A 16,528-nucleotide genomic window follows, 5' to 3' on the forward strand; every position below is an offset into this window, starting at 1 on the left:
TTGCCTTTGGCGCGGCCATGCATCGGCCACCATCAAGTAGGGGTCAGGGAGGGCTGGACAGCTTGGAGGCGGGAGCGGAGCTGGATTGGGCCGATAGCGCTGGATGGAGGGGCCACGGGGGCAGCAGCGGCGTGGAAAATGGGCACGGAGGAAGAATAAGGAGGAAAAAGGGATAAAAAAAGGCTGATAAGCAGAAAGCAAAAGAGAGCAGAAAACTGCCGAAAGAAAGATTAAAAAAAGGGTGAACAAATGAGTGAAAAACGGAGAGGAGAGCGGAGCAAGAGAAAGGAGACAGAGGTCCACTGGACCACCAGGGATGAGGCGCAGGAAAAACCTGCGGGTGGAGGAGGGCTCGAACACCAACACTAGTGAGTGCAGGGGCTCGGGGGAAGGCCTCACTTAACGGTGGAGCTATGAGGGAGGGAGAGCAATTTCACTGACAAGGAGTCAGTGGTCTTACTCCCCTGTCCTCGCAGCGACAGCCATTAAGTAGGGGTCGGGGTGGGTTGGACAGCTGCGAGGGGCGAGCTGGGAGGGGAGCTGGATTGAGCCGGTCGTGCTGGGGGGGAGGGGCTGCGGGGGCAGCAGCGGTGGGGAAAATGAGTGGGAAATAGGAATAAGGAGGAAAAAGGGATAAATAAAAGAGGGATATGCAGAAAGCAAAAGAGAGCAGAAAGGAGAAAAGTGCAGAAAGAAAGATTAAAAAGAGGGTAAAAAATGAGTGAAAACGTAGAGGAGAGTGGAGCGAGAGGAAGGGGACAGAGGTCCACTGGACCACAAGGGATGAGGCACAGGAAAAACCTGCGGGTGGAGGAGGGCCTCAAACACCAACAGTCGTGAGTGCAGAGGCTCGGTGGAAGGCCTCACTTAATGGTGGAGCTGCGAGGGAGGGAGAGTAATTTCACTGAGAAAAAGTCTATAGGTTCACATCATCAATGGCTACCATATAATTTTCAACCATTTGTAACCATAGTTTCAATTTGATTGGGGCTTTCATGGTTGTTCTAAAAAAGGAGGTGGCTGAACAAATTGATGTACTGAAGCCACGACTAACTGACGTTATTAGTGCCACACACATTTTTAAGGCAAATATTTAAAAAGTGTAAAATACCTACAGATATGGCACTAAAATCTACAATTAAACAAGTGTCTGGTGCTTTTTGCAAAGGCTGCACAATTTTACCAGTATGTGTTGATGACAGCTCAACTATGGACAAATCACACTGAAAATATTTAAAATAGCCCAAATGCTGCTCTAATCCACTTTGTTCTGCAATGTGCTAATAAATTAGACAAAGAAATTCAGAAAATGACCCAAAAGTGTTTGCGTCCACATCGCTATGTTGTTGAATGTAAACACGTGGCTAACATGGTCATCAATTGTACTGCAGCGTATGTAATAGGTGGAGTGCGTCAACATTGGGACACGTGTTTTTCCAAGTGCACCGAAGAATGGTTGACTAGCGCACTCCAGCTTGTTCTGTGTACACGTGGAAGAGTGTCTGGTCTGCGCACGTCAACAGCGAAAGTGAAGCTTGTCGGCCTACCGTATATTGCAGTTCGCACCAAGCTTCAAATGGGTGCAAAAATTGTTATTACAGGACGTGTGCCTGTTAAGACAGCAGCTTACCAGCTATGTTTCAGGTTGAGCACAGTGTTGGTACTGTGCCTGAGCACAGGGCTAGTACTGTGCTAATACAAAAACAATAGTTGATGGACAGAATGCAGAACAATGTCGTACATTCACCCCAGTACAGAGATCTGGGCCTAAATCCATCGTTTTTTTGCTCACCATGCCATTCCAGTTTGAACCCAGCCATATGCAAATCAGTCTTGACCCTGTGCCTCATGGGAACAGTCCCGCCCGAACTGCCAAACCAGGTCCTCCCTGGACTGGAAACAAGCATCCTAGGACCGGTTTCGGGGTTTCACCCCTCTTCAGCCAGGATAGCTTGATTCCAGTGGCATGGAGGGGACGGGACCCACGTCTGGTCATATCCGTCCCACTCGGGGTGACAAATGCAAAAGCAACAGTTGATGGACAGAATGCAGAACAATGTCATACATTCACCCCAGTACAGAGATCCGGGCCTAAATCCATCGTGTTTTTGCTCACCATGCCATTCCAGTTTGAACCCAGCCATATGCAAATCAGTCTTGACCCTGGGCCTCATAGGAACAGTCCAGCCCGAACTGCCAAGCCAGGTCCTCCTTGCACTGTAAACAAGCATCCTAGGACCATTTCCGGGGTTTCACACCTCTTCAGCAAGGATAGCTTGATTCCAGTGGCATGGAGGGGACGGGACCCACGTCTGGTCATACCCGTCCCACTCGGGGTGACAAATGCAAAAGCAACAGTTGATGGACAGAATGCAGAACAATGTCATACATTCATCTTAGTACAGAGATCTGGGCCTAAATCCATCGTTTTTTTGCTCACCATGCCATTCCAGTTCGAACCCAACCATATAAGACTGATTTGCATATGGCCAGGTCTAAACTGGGGTGGCATGGTGAGCAAGAGAATTATGGATTTAACCCAGATCTCTTGACTGGGGGTGAACGTTTAGATTTGTTCTGCATTCCATCCATCAATTGTGTGTCTTTGGCTATTATAGTGCTAAGTCACGGGTCTAGCATCAGTTGTTGCCATAGCTTGGTCGGTGAGTCAGACAGCACCATGGTCTCCTCGTTGCCAATTTGTGGTAATGAGCCAGGTGAGGTGAAGACATTTTTCCCAATGTAAATTGTCCACGACAAGAGAGGAACCGATCACCAAGCACACCGGATGCAACTGACATCCTTGCAACCTAGTGCCAGCAACTGTTCTATTCCAGAATGTGACCCGCTCATAAGAGTAAACACCATCAGCAATACTTCATGTAAAACACACAATGTTAAATATACACTGCTGCGTCCTGCCCAGCCCTGGAGCACGCAAATGAAACACGCCACACATAGAGCTCTGTGGCAGGTATCTTCTTCAGCATGCAATCACACACTCCCCTATGGTACTCATTACATCATGATTTTAATTGCCACACCTTAACACCTCCCAGCAGCTTATGTTATTCCTGTCTGAAGTCCTCTCAGGACTGCTAGGGGCCTAATCCTCATAACATCAAGACTTTATATCTCTCTTTTTTTAAATAAAAAGTACAAACAAAATCAACATCATATTTCCTCAATGAGTCGTCTGGATGCTTGCACTCGTCGGCCAGATTGAGTAGTATAAGGTAGTTGAGTGGTACATGGAATATTAGCCCAGGAAATTGACCTTGACATTCAGGTAAATTTACCTTACTCATGGTCTCAGGAGTGAGTTAACACCCGTTTCAAATGTCTAAAGTGTGGAAAATCCCTTGAGATGGACTTTCCGGGACGCCTTGAAGTCCCCATGTGTCCTTTGGTCTTTACAACTTCCAGTGGGTCAATACCAAGCAGAAGGTCTGTTTTCTGCTTCCATTTCTGTTTGACCCGCACCAAGTTTCCTCTATTGAAGACTGTTTCATGGGGACATCAGCACTGATCAGCATAGGTTATCATTTTGCATTTTTGAGAAGTGTCCATGACACGAACCTTGTCAGCATTTGTTGATTGGTCTAATGTCCACTGTGATAGCTTAGTTTCTATGCATCTCTCAAATAACATGGTGGCAGGTCTCTCACAAGTGGTGAACTGAGGGGTTGTCTGTTAGGCAGTAAGAACTTGACACATGGCTTGTTTCAGATCAATTTTCCCAGCGATGCTCACTGAATTATTCTTTTAAGGGTACCCACTAAATTGTTCGACAACACCATTGGCCTGAGGCCAGAGAGGTGTGCTCTTTTAATGCTTGATGTTGAGTCTACTCAGAAACTCTTTGAACTTCTTGCTATTAAATGGTGGACCATTGTCTGTTTTGAGAATAGCTGGTATACCCCAAGTTGCAAAGAAGATGTTATCAAGGCACTGGATGACTTTGTCATGGGTTGTCGAGGATAGGTCTTCCACCAAAGGAAAACATAAGTATTCATTTGGGTCATCATGAGAGGATGTCCTTTCTCCAGGGGTCCAAAGAAATCAATTGCCACTCTCTCCCAGGTATGTGCAGGAAGGTCAGGCAAAGGTAATGGATGCTTTGTCATTGTGGGGGATAGGCAATTACAGAGATGACACACTTTCAGTTCTTTCTCGACTTGTTCATCGAAGCGAGGGAACCACACTTGAACCCTCAGGGCTCTTTTGGAGGCTGCAATGTCAAATCTTCTTTATGAGTGACCTCAATGACTTTTTGTCTTAGGCTCTCAGGTGTGACAATTCTCGAGCCTCTCAACACAATTTTTTCTTGAGTGATGGATAATTCACCTTCTAGATTTTTACATTTCTGAAATTCAACATCATCAGCTAATCGTCACAAACTTTTCTTCCACAAAAGAGTTGAAATGGGGTCTTTGAGTAAGAGCATGTTCTTGTCTGTGTTGGTGGGAGCGATAATCTGTTCAACTGATAGAGCTGCTGGTGTACTAGACTTCATAATAAAGTTAACATACTCCCGAGTCACTTTGGATGTTGAACTATGGTGCGTTAGAGGCACTCGTGAAAAGTAATCAGCAGAGCAATTATATTTTCCCAGCTTATGTACAATTTAGTAATTATATTCTTGCAGTTGCAATCCCCACCTCTCAATGCAAGGAGGCATCTTTGCCTTTGGGTTTCCAAAGATGGTGAGCATGATGAAATGTTTTCCATACGAAATCACTTGAAAATGTTCTCAGGGCCACACCACAGACAGACGCTCCTTCTCTGGCTGAGAGTAGGCACGTTCAGTTCAGACATACTACGACTAGCACAGGCCACAATGTGTCTCTTAGCATTCGTATGACTATTATGTTGAGCAAGAGTAACTCTCAGCCCCACCAGGCTCGCATCTACTGTGTTCTCAGTATGGAATTTGGGGTCAAAGTAGGCCATTTCAGTTGCATTTTCAATCATATATTTTATTCTTTTGAAACTGTGATCACATTCAGGGATTCACTGGAATGGGACATTTCACTTGATCAAGTCTCTTAATGGGACACTCACTGTAGCAAAGTCACAATTGCACCTTGAGAAATAACTGCCCATGCCTAAGAAGGATTGCATACTTACATCTTGTAGGGGGCAAGTAGATGACATTGCTTACACCTTATCCAGGTCAGGAGTCATTCCTCCCTCCGAAAATATGTGCCCAAAGAACCTCAGTTTATTTTTGTGAAACTCACACTTTGCTGCATTCAGTGTGAGACCTGCATCAGCAAGCAACTGGCACACCTTTGTAGAGCTTTGTTGTGTCCCAAAATGTTATCACTGTAACTAAAAGCATGTGTGACAGGTTGAAATATTTCTGCAACTGAAGACATTCCAAAACGTAGTCTTTTGTATCTGAACAAAGCATTATGAGCTAAAAAAGCATGAATGTACATGGAATTCTCTTCTAGCTCGAGTTGGTGGTATCCCTTGTTCAAATTGAGACTGGAGAAGACTTTGGCTTCATTCAATTGCATGATCATGTACACAATGTGAGAACCAGGATGTCTTTCTCTCTTGATTGCTTTATTGGCCTGGGACCTGTAAATGCAAATGCGCATGGCACGTCCACTGTCCTTTTTTGGCACTACCACTATGGGTGAAACCCATGGCGTAGGATCAGTTGAGCGTTCAATTATGTCATGCTTCAACAGTGTCTCTAGTTCTTTCTCAACAGCTTCCTGCACATGAATGGTAATTCTTTGATGTTGTTGCGCAACAGGGCGCATGTTCTCATTGATAAGAAGTGGCACTTTAATTCTCTTGAGTCTTCCTAAACCATGAAACAGCAATGGGTACCTACTCACTATCTCAGTCTGAGTGTGAAAGCTTTGAGATACAACAAAAATTGGTAGCAGAGTGCAGTGGCGTAACTTAGGCCTCCATAGCCCCAGCAGTGCTGGGGGGGTCCCCAAGATCTAGGGTGCCCCATCAGCACAGTACTCTGGCCTGAGAGCTCCTGACCGACTCTGGAGGGGGGCCCCTCCATGTACTTTGCAGGGTGGCTGGACTCCTCCAATACAATTTCAAAGTATAACACATCCAGGGGGAGCATTTGTGCAGATTATTTGTTCAAGTCTCCGCTGACACAGTAGGGGAGTCATCAGTGTTTGCCTGATGATGATGAGGAGTGTTTGGTTGCAGCAGATCTCATATAGGGTTTTAAAAAAAGAATGGATTGACGAGTTGAGGTCAGATAAAGTGCTTAGTATTGTAGGTAAACATATTGGGCCCGATTCACAGAACTAACTTAAGACAAAATCCTAAACTTACTACCATTTTGGTATTCACAGACAGCACTTACTCATTTTGGTATTCAAAGAAGGCACCTACTCATTTCGGTATTCACAGAAGTTAGGAGTCCTAACTTTAGGACTCCTAAATGCCTTCTGTGAATACCGAAAGTCTTGAAATTAGATTTTTCTCAGTTTAGTAGTAGTAAAGTTAGGACTCCTACCTTTAGGACTCCTAAATGCCTTCTGTGAATACCGAAAGTCTTAAAATTAGGATTTTTCTCAGTTTAGGAGTAGTAAAATTAGGAGTCCTAACTTTACTACTCCTAAACTGAGAAAAATCCTAATTTTAAGACTTTCAGTATTCACAGAAGGCACTTAGGAGTCCTAAAGTTAGGACTCCTAACTTCTGTGAATACCGAAATGAGTAAGTGTCTTCTGTGAATACCAAAATGAGGAAGTGCCTTCTGTGAATAAAAAAATGGTAGTAAGTTTAGGATTTTGTCTTAAGTTAGTTCTATGAATCGGGGCCATTGTACAGGGATGGCGAAAGAAAATAATCTAACCACAAAAATACAGCCATTTGCAAAAATTTCTGATGAGCTGACATTAGAGGAAGGAAATATGATTATGTGAGGTGACAGATCATTGTACCAGAGAGGTTGAGGGGACACATTGTTCAATTAGGGCATGAAGGTCATTTGGGGCAGACTATCACAAAAAGGAAGATTCTGAAAGATTTTTATGGCAGTCAATGGACAATGAAATATCTATGACATACTGCCCTTGTGATAAGGTAATCAAAACCTCCATGTCAGGTAGTGGATTTCCAGATGGGCCATGGATGAAACTTGCTGTGGATTTTATTTGGCAATTTCACATTTTGACCAATAAGTATAAATATGCTGTGGTAGTGGATGATTGCTATAGTAAATGGTGGGAACTTCTGTTTGATACTAATCTTAACTAATTTGGGATAAGTTTGAGAACATCTGCACTTTCATTGTAAGGTTGTTAACCATGGTTAAACTATTGAAGGCCCACTCAGTAAACTCCTAGTTCAGTAAACTCCTAGTTTAATAAAGACTGTACTAAGGCTCTCAAAGTCCTGAGTGAAGTAACTAATAAAGTGCCCTGTGATCCTGTGGAAGTTAGAGAAGCGAGGAGTAGTTACACTGTTACGCTTGGAAAATGAAACCAAGAGAGTACAAGAGATATGAACCCAGGCATTGGAAGATCTGAAACGCGTGGCCTCAACCAAAGATAACAAGGCTTTCAAGAAGACAGTAAATCGTCTTTTTTACACTGGTTAATCACCCTCAGGAACTAACTGTCTTTTTTTAGAGCAAGACTGGGCTTCCTATTTCTCTAAAATATCCACTGCTGAGCCAGGGGAGGAGTCTCTTGTGGTTTTGCAAGATGCTGTATTTAATTGCAAGGATTTGGTGACTCTTAGTAATTCAATTTCAATTGAGGATGTCCGAAAAACTATTACGAGCACAGCTTCGGGAAACGTTTCAGGCCCAGATGCAGTTACTGTTGAGCTTTTTAAGTATAATCTTGAACTCTGGGCACCATTTTTAACAAATCCCTTTAGAGCTCTTGTCATGAGTCGACCGGTTGACTTTAGGTAGGAATAGGTGACAATTCTCATTTATACTGAAGGCGAAAAAAAACGACCCAGCAAATTACCAGCCCATTTTTCTCATCGATTCTACTGCATGTAGTTTTAGGAGAGTGATACTGGGGAAACTGGAAGCCTGCGCAAATGAGAGTGCCAAATTTAAAAAGCTCCAATATGGGTTTTGACCATGCTTATGTACCTCTCTAGGAGGTTTTTGGTGGGAGGAACGCCAATAATGAAAACATCTATTTTATTTACAGCTAACCTGACCTGGGAAAGTCTGGTAAATCAGAAGTCCAACTTACCGAAGCAGCTTGTGAGGTATTTTACAGAATTGGTAAAAAAAATTGGGACAGAAACCCCGAAAGAAATAGTGATGTGATATCAAAGCAAGTGTCTGTCAGTGGTCACATATGGAGCGGGAGTATGGAGGTACGCCCCGTGTAGTCTTTACGGACAATGGAGAATAAATTTCTGTCCAAGCTTTTAGTACTCCCTAGATCCATTACTGGCCTGATCACATATAATGAAATGGGTCTAGGTTACCTGGAAGATATGATGAGACTAGCTCCTATAATACTGTGGGTCAAAATATGGCTATCTCCGGATATTATGGAATACTGAATATACAAAGCAATGCACAGTCCATTTCATGATTAAATTATGTCAAATTATCCCTACAAGATTTGGAGCTGGCAATCTATGGGCAAACACAGGAAACATTACCAGTCTTACCAAGGCATAGATTAAGTCACAGTTCTTAGAATGCAAGGAAAAGCTAAGAATGGAAAAACTCAATGACATGATAACAGTCCAACAGTACCTAGGGGGCATATGTATCAAGTTCCGTTTTTGCAATTCTCAAATAGCGATTTTTAGAGAATCGCTATTTGAGAATTGCAAAACGGGATGTAAAAAAAATTCGCAAATGTTTTGCGATTGCTTGGCATTCCTTAATTGCGATTAGCAAATTGCTAATCGCAATTAAGGAAAACCTTCCCATTCATTCATATGGGCTAGGAGGCCCATTGGAATGAATGGGAAGACATTCTCATTTTGCGATTCGGACACACTGTTGCACCCCTGAAATATGTATGTATGCACATGTGGCGCACATACATGCCCTAAGGGCATGTCTGTGCGTCACATGGCACTTTGAAAAATGCCAAAATGCCAAAAAGTGCATTTTTCAATGAAATCGCAAATTAACACCAACTTGAAGTTGGTGGTAATTTGCGATTTCTTACGGCCAAATTGCAATTTTTCTAGGCTTCATACATTGCATTTAAGGAATCGCAATTTGCGATTCCTTAAATGTAATCACAAAATAGAGAATCGCAAATTTTGCGATTCTCTAATTTGCAATGTCCTTTTGGCATGATACATCCCAAAAGCCCTTTTCCCGTTCACAAACGGGCCGATTATGAGAATCGGCCCGTTTGCGAACGGGAAAAGGGTTTGATACATATGCCCCTTGCTCTTTCCACGTGTTCTGGCATGGAGCCCTATCTTTTGTGGATTAGAACTCCCTAATATAGATTTTATCTTTCAATTTTTCATATGAATCATCATTTAGGGGCATTCCCAACCACCGGTTCATGGTTCATCTGCTTTCCACCTTGCCATTGTGAAGTGATTTCCTGCCAAACTACTAAGCACTTTATGTTATGTTATTCTGCCCAATTTACGTAGCCTATAGATTCAGATACTCATTACCAATCCTTAAAAAGAAGTCTTTTTTATTCAAATCTTGAAGGCTTGACTTTCCTGCAGCTCTTAAAGTCCCCAGTGATCTGTTTTGCTGTTTTAAATATTATAATTCAGGCTCTGAGACAAAGGTACTCATCCTGAAGTTAAATTGGCGTTGTGAGGTCTCATGATTTGTTTTGATCTGATGTTTGATTATATTTTTACCATTCTTTTGATATATATATTGCTGAGTCAGAGAAAAACATTTGTATTATGAATTTATACTGGTGCTGTGAGATTTTATGATTTTAAATGGTATCTAATAGTATGTCTTAAGTTTTTATATTCAGCTGTATATAAAATGTCTTTTCTCTGAGCTTATGTGGTCGCATATTTGATCAAGTAAAGTTTTATTGATTGTCTGATTAACTGATTCTAGCACAGAGGGTGTCATAACATTATTTTAAAATATCTTTACAAAGGAAGGATTTCCTAAAGAAATTGTGTGAGGTAATAGTGTCCAATTTGTGTCAAAATAAACAAATGAATTCTTCAAACAATCATAACTTTACATTGTAGAAAAGCATTGTACCACCCTCAAGCGAATAGTTTTAGAGTGCATGAACAGCATGTTAGTTGAATGTATACAGTGGGTTGTAACCCACAGGATGGAGGTTGTAAGAGCTATTCAAAGGATGGTGTGGGAGCATCGCACCACGCTTAATCATGTGTATAAGTAGAGCCCATTTGAAATTCTGAGGGTGAGAGTGACAACTTTTAAAATGTGTCCTACTTGGATGAAAAAGTGGGGTTTGCATGTTTCACCTGCTGTTGAGGCTGAATGTAAAGTTAAGTGCAAGAGAGAACAAGAGAGTTTTAGGAAAAACAATGAAGCAACAGTAGAATTGTCTAAATTTGGGCCACCTGCAAAAGTAGATGCTGTGACGTGTTATGCAAAAAGAGTTAGCAAAAAGGATTGGGGGAACATGTCTAGTGTTTATAAAGTACATGAACATATTTTGAGGAAAATGACTGGTCAACAGGAGGAAACTAGCATTAAGAATCCAGAGCAGCCTAAAGAACCACGTGAAATTAACAGGAAGGTTACTCCTCCAAAACGTTTTACATGGTAGTAGATTGTGTTAGGTTGAATTCAATTTTGTGAGAACATGTGTTTTGGTTGAATTAGATCTTATGTGCATTATACATTTTCTTAGTAGTTTTTTCTTTTTGATCTTACAATTTATTATTTGCTGCTGGTTCTTTTTTGTATAACCTTGTATATTCTTTGTATGTTTCTTTAGCGATATAATACAGTTGTTACATATACTTATTTTCCTAATGATGTCTTAGCAGGATAAACTCTGTATGTTATATACATTTGGATCTATTTGTGGTAAAGAAAAGAGATGTTGTAGTTTGCTGCTCAACTCTATGGATGTGTTCAACTCTATGTCATCTATTATGACACAGAGCATTCCTTGATAGAATGTTTATGTGTGGTTTGACAGTTGGGACTGGGGATAGTTATTCTCCAGGGAGCTGTAGAGTTGGAAGCCAATAAACCAGTGTGTTGATTAAACATATGTGTCAGTGTGATTACCACAAGTTTAAGTTTGAAACCTAAAGTCTAAGGGCCTACAGGTCTAAACAAGGGGCCTGATTCACAAAGGCAACCTGAGATAAAAGTCTAACTTTACGACTTTTGGTATTCACCGAGGTCATTTACGAGTCATATCTTTACGTCCACAGTCGGGCCGGAATCTCCACACCTGGACCTTACTCTCCTCACCCCGGCCATACCCTCCGGCTCCAGTCACACTCCACGGCGCGGGCTGGATAAAGTGTAATCAATGGGCCGGAATAAAGGGATATTAGAAATATGTGAGAAATTATAGGGGAGGTCATAAAAATCGGTTTGTGCCGGGAAAAGGGTGTGACCAGAGACTACATCATATCCGAGAAATGTTTGCTCCTTTGCACCATGGTACATGCAGTCAATGATTTGCGCTCCCCTCAGTGTTGACTGCTCAACACTATGGGAATATCTAAGTTATATCCCTGTCAATGGTCAGTGGCTGCCTGACCGTATTTTCACTTTGAGAATGTTAATTATTTGTTTATGCAACCAAATCTTTGCCTTGTCAAGTGTGTTTGTTATATCGGAGCTTTTTGACTCATTGAAAGGATAGGTTTTTGCTATTATTTGTATATGCCTTTTGTGCATCTAAAATATTACCAAAGGGAAATGTTTACAATGTACTGACACTTTTTGTTGATTAAAGCATTGTTTAACTAATTTTATACCTAGGACTGGCTTTGAATTTTGACACGCTGACAGTCTACTGAAGGCATTCATTAGCTAGTCAGAGTGTAATTTCACTGTCATTGTCAATTGATGCGCATAATTCCAATTTTAAGAAAATATGTACTGCATCCTCCTTATGTTTCTTTGAACTTTTTACAGGGGCCACGTGGACGAGTGAGATTATCGATTTAATACTTAACAATGGGGATGTGCAAAAATGCCAGAGAGATGCTGTTTACAAACGTGTTGTTATGTTAGAATTGGCTGTGGGGAGAGCAATGCCACCAGGTAAGCCCAACAACCAGACGATATAGTACATGGGCCACAATTTTGTGAAATTTGTGTAGACTGTTACATGCATGTGGGTTATGATGTTTGAGTGTGTTAACAGAGTTGTAACTGTACATCTTTTCTCCTGCATCTCTTGCGTTCACATAATTGCCTTGTAGATGTTCATCTTGGAAACGTATGTCAGATCATCCAAGCGCTGCAAACAAAGATGAAAACTCACTGTTTCACAATACAGGACACCAAGAGCAAACATCCTGCTATAAACCATTGTTATAGTTTATCACAAGGTTCAACTGATTCATTTGCCATACCTTGAAACTATTTTAGACACACATGGGACGTTGCACCTGAGACACAGTACCATGATGCCAAATCACAGGGACCAGCTAGACACATGAACACAAAAAGACTGGCTGTTTTTTAGGAGTTTGTAAGAAATTGGGTTATTGGTTGAGTGGTGTGATAGCCCCACTCATGCAATAACCACAATCCTTGTCGGATTGAACCAATAAATTCACAAAATTAACCCGTGCCTAACCCTCTGGTGGTTTAAATTTAAAGGCAATGGGAAAACTATTTATGTAGCACACAAACAGTAATAAAGTGACAACACAAGAAAAATTTGAAACCAATTTTTAAAAATAAAGAACATTTTAATAAATAAAATTATACTAGAACAACAAAACTCCATTAATTACAACTGGAATTGTTACATTTGAAAGTTTTTAAGTGAATATATAGAGGCTCATAGCATAAAGCACTACGTGCACTTGATCGACCAGGAAAATGTCGTAAGTTCATGCCCACCGCAATGGAGCGCAGGTTGGACACAGGGACCAGGTTAGTCCTGCGGAGTGACCTTCTTCAAGTCCTTTACAAAGAGTGCCATTCACAGTGGAGGAGGCCAGAAGGAACAGAATGAGTGTCGCAGATGGTCATTGCTATAGCACAAAGAACAAGTCGAATGGCATGGGTTGATGTCGCAACAGCGCGATGAGCTGTTGGGCGTCTCGAATGGTTGTTGCTGGAATTTCTCATTGATGGTCTCCGCAGGCTGTCTTTGCTGGAATATGAAGTGCAGATCGTGCTTTGCTGGTTGTCACTGGTGGCTGCTGTAGCACAAAGAGCAGATCGCATTGGCGGTTATTGCTGGCGGCAGAGTCTCAGGGTGAAGGAGCCCATTCGTGGTCATAAAGGAATTCACTCCAGCAGAGGCCAGAACTCCTTAGATAGGTCAGGTGCAGGTCCAGTGCAGCAGGTCAGCTGAGGTCAGCTGAGCAGTTGCAGGAACTTGCAGGGAGTCCTCTGAAGCCTGTAGCTCACACAGATGGTCAGCCAACTGACCTTTGCAGTCCGTTGTGTAAGCCTGCGTTGAGGGTCCCGTCTTCTTTCTCAGACAGCAAGGCAGTCCTCATCAGCAGGGCAGTCCTTCTGTAATGTTCATAGGTTGGGATGAGTGGCCATGGAGGTCCAATAGTTATACAATATTACCAGGTTTTGTGTGTTGGGATTCCCTATCCTAACTTCCACATCTGTTTCCGGAATGTTCTTTCCCACTCCCTGGTTAGGCTCAAAACTGTCTGGGGTGACAAAAGACTGGGCAGACCTAGATTTGTTTGTGTGTGCAGGAAGCACAGCCCTCTGAAATGTGAGTGGGGCTGGGTACAGCCCCTCTCATTCATCTTACCTGGATGGCGTATCCTGTCCACATCAAAGCCCCTTTTGCATTACTGCCTGGAAGCAATACACAAACCCCAGCAGCAGAGCCCATCACAGGTGTGTGACCCAGGATACTGGTAGAAGGACCACAAATCGTTAGTACAAGAAAATGTAACTTTTTATCAGTGGCATTCTCAGAATCATGACTTAAAATCTGACTTTACCATTAAATGACAATCTGTTTGCGTCTAAACAGCATATCTTTATCTACTTCCAATCTAATTTGGTACTTATTAAATGTCATAAAATAACTAAGGGGCCTATTACGATCTAGGTCACAAAGCCTCCAACCTTAGGTTGGAGGTTTTCCGATGAAATTGTCGGTTTCAATTCAAACTGGCTGATTACAATACAGCCGGTCAGAATTGAAACTGGCCGGTCATTCCGGCTGGATTCCGACGAACTCAAGGAGCCTGTTGGCCAGTTGTAAGCCGGCCCGTAATCCATGTGGATGGCGTTACGGATTACGACGCACGATTTCAGACATGGGAATCCTGTTGGAAAGTGTGCTTAGGGAGCCCTACAGGGCCCCCTTCTCTTTATGGGCTCCTGTTGGGGGCTGATGGGCACCTATGGTAACCCCTTGTTGATCCCTACACCTTGTTGCAGGCACCTTTAGGTGCCTGCACCAGGGTGCAGGGATTAACATAATCACCCATTTCTCTATGGGAGCTTGTGTAATGGCTGGTTTATGGCCGTAACACAAGCTCCCATAGAGAAACGGGGGTATGCAACCTCACCATGTGCAGTTGCATCGTATTAGCGTTGTCTGGACCGTCTACTGTAGGTCGGTCCGTCCCGAGGCAGCAACGGTGACAGGCGGGTTCAAGTCTGCCCGACATCGTAATCGAGCCCTATGTGTTAGTGGATGGGGCACATAGTCCTTACAGTAGTGAAAAACTATTTTTTCACTGCTAGGACACATACAATTAAACACACAATTCTTACTTTTTAAATGGAATGCTCCCTGACCTATAAGCACTTTGTTACTGTCTTAGAGGCGAGTTTGAGTATTAAAAAAGAATGTTTAGGCTTTTCAAAAGGTTTATTCTACCAGGTCGAAACAGCAGTTTGAGACTGTAGTACAGGCTGGAATTACATGCCTGCAACATATTTTGGTAGGCTACTTTAGTGGGTGGCACATTGAGTCCAACAGGCCAATAGTAGGCCTTGATGGGAGTTGTTGTCCAGTCAAACACCAGTCAGCAGTGTCAGCCATCTTGATAGTCCACCTCCACTCACTGCCAGGCAACCATAGATCCTGGTGGACTGTTGCCTGGGTGGAAAGAGTCTTTGTATGGCAGAGTTTGATGGGAGTTGGAGTAATAGCAACCACTCTTCACCCACCCAGCAGAACAAGTTCATCTGGGCCTATGGCTACCTGACAGTGAGTAGAAATGAACTAGCAATATGGCTGACACTGGGGACTGGTGATTGACGTGACCACATCTCTCATCAAGGCCTTGTGCTCCAAACACCATGCACCAGTGTCAACCATCTTGCCATAACATTCCCCTCACTGTCAGGAAGGCAGAGTTCCTGGTGGGCTGTTTGGGCCGGTTGGGAAGAGTGTGTGTATAAGAGACCCTGATTGAAGCTGCAGTAATAGCAACCACTCCTACCCCCACCAAGCATAACCAGCTCATCTGGGCCCATGGCTACCTGACAGTGAGTGGAAGTGTACATAAAATTATTGATGTAAATACACAATGATGGTAGTATAGCATGGATTGCATATGGTCAATGGTGTATGAGCAATCGTTTAGGATATGGTATGCATTCCTGTGACAGCATTGGCTGGGTGTCAATGTCTACATTCGTTTTGTCAAGGAGTGTGACATGAAGTCACAGATCTTTGCTTTTGAAATCAGACTTCCTCATAGTTTCTGCTTACAGATGTCAACATAGTGCAAGTGTGGCAAAGGACAACATTTTTGAGAAGCATGCTGCATATGTATGTAATGGGCTGAAAGACAACTGTCTCATCAATGAACCTGGATACATATGGATTCTGCCCCTATGGTAGTGACTTTGGGCACACATATGTTTATAGAGTAGTGTTACAATTGATGTAAGTGACTTTATAGTGGTGGACGAATGTCTGTACCTTCAATAGATCTGGTTAAGTAGTTGCAATGACAACATTTCCACAGGTGGATGCCACTGTAGGCCAATAATCTTTCAAGGCAGTTGACCCATATAATACATTTCCTGTGCCTATGGGTAGTGTGAGATAGGTATTGTTCTGACAGTGTCCTGACCCTGTTGCCTTCCAGGATTCCCCTTTCTACATATGTTCCTGCTAGGCAAGGTGTCTGTGGTCTGTATTCTCCAGTGCATTTAAAATTAGATGTAATTCATTATGTCCTGATATTATTTGGGTACATCATGTGGATGGTGTTTGTGTCCAGGACATGTCTCAGTAAGTTACAGTGTTTAACTGTCCTTACAGAGAAGCAAATGTTGTTTGCGTTAGTTAGATGTATACACAGCGTACGGTACATGAATGGTTGTCACACAATTAGAATGCTAGTGATGACATGCTGTGATTGTAGAGTTGTGCAGTACCTAGCCTTGTTATGTACATATTAGTCTGTCCTTATGCCACCGTTAGAG

At 42.6% G+C, this 16,528-nt stretch overlaps 1 protein-coding gene across 3 annotated transcripts in view; it reads left to right on the plus strand.

Annotated features, from left to right (window-relative positions):
* LOC146860192 (sulfotransferase 1 family member D1-like) overlaps positions 1–16,528 on the plus strand; it is a 788,090-nt gene that overhangs the window by 320,762 nt on the left and 450,800 nt on the right. For all 3 annotated transcript variants that reach the window (XM_085644033.1, XM_085644032.1, XM_085644031.1), the window contains one exon: positions 12,062–12,190. In XM_085644033.1, coding sequence (XP_085500159.1) covers positions 12,062–12,190 — 129 coding nt within the window. The remainder of the gene's footprint in view (positions 1–12,061; positions 12,191–16,528) is intronic.

Source organism: Triturus cristatus, chromosome 3_1 (genome assembly GCF_964204655.1).
Source record: "Triturus cristatus chromosome 3_1, aTriCri1.1, whole genome shotgun sequence".
Classification (NCBI taxonomy): Eukaryota; Metazoa; Chordata; class Amphibia; order Caudata; family Salamandridae; genus Triturus; species Triturus cristatus.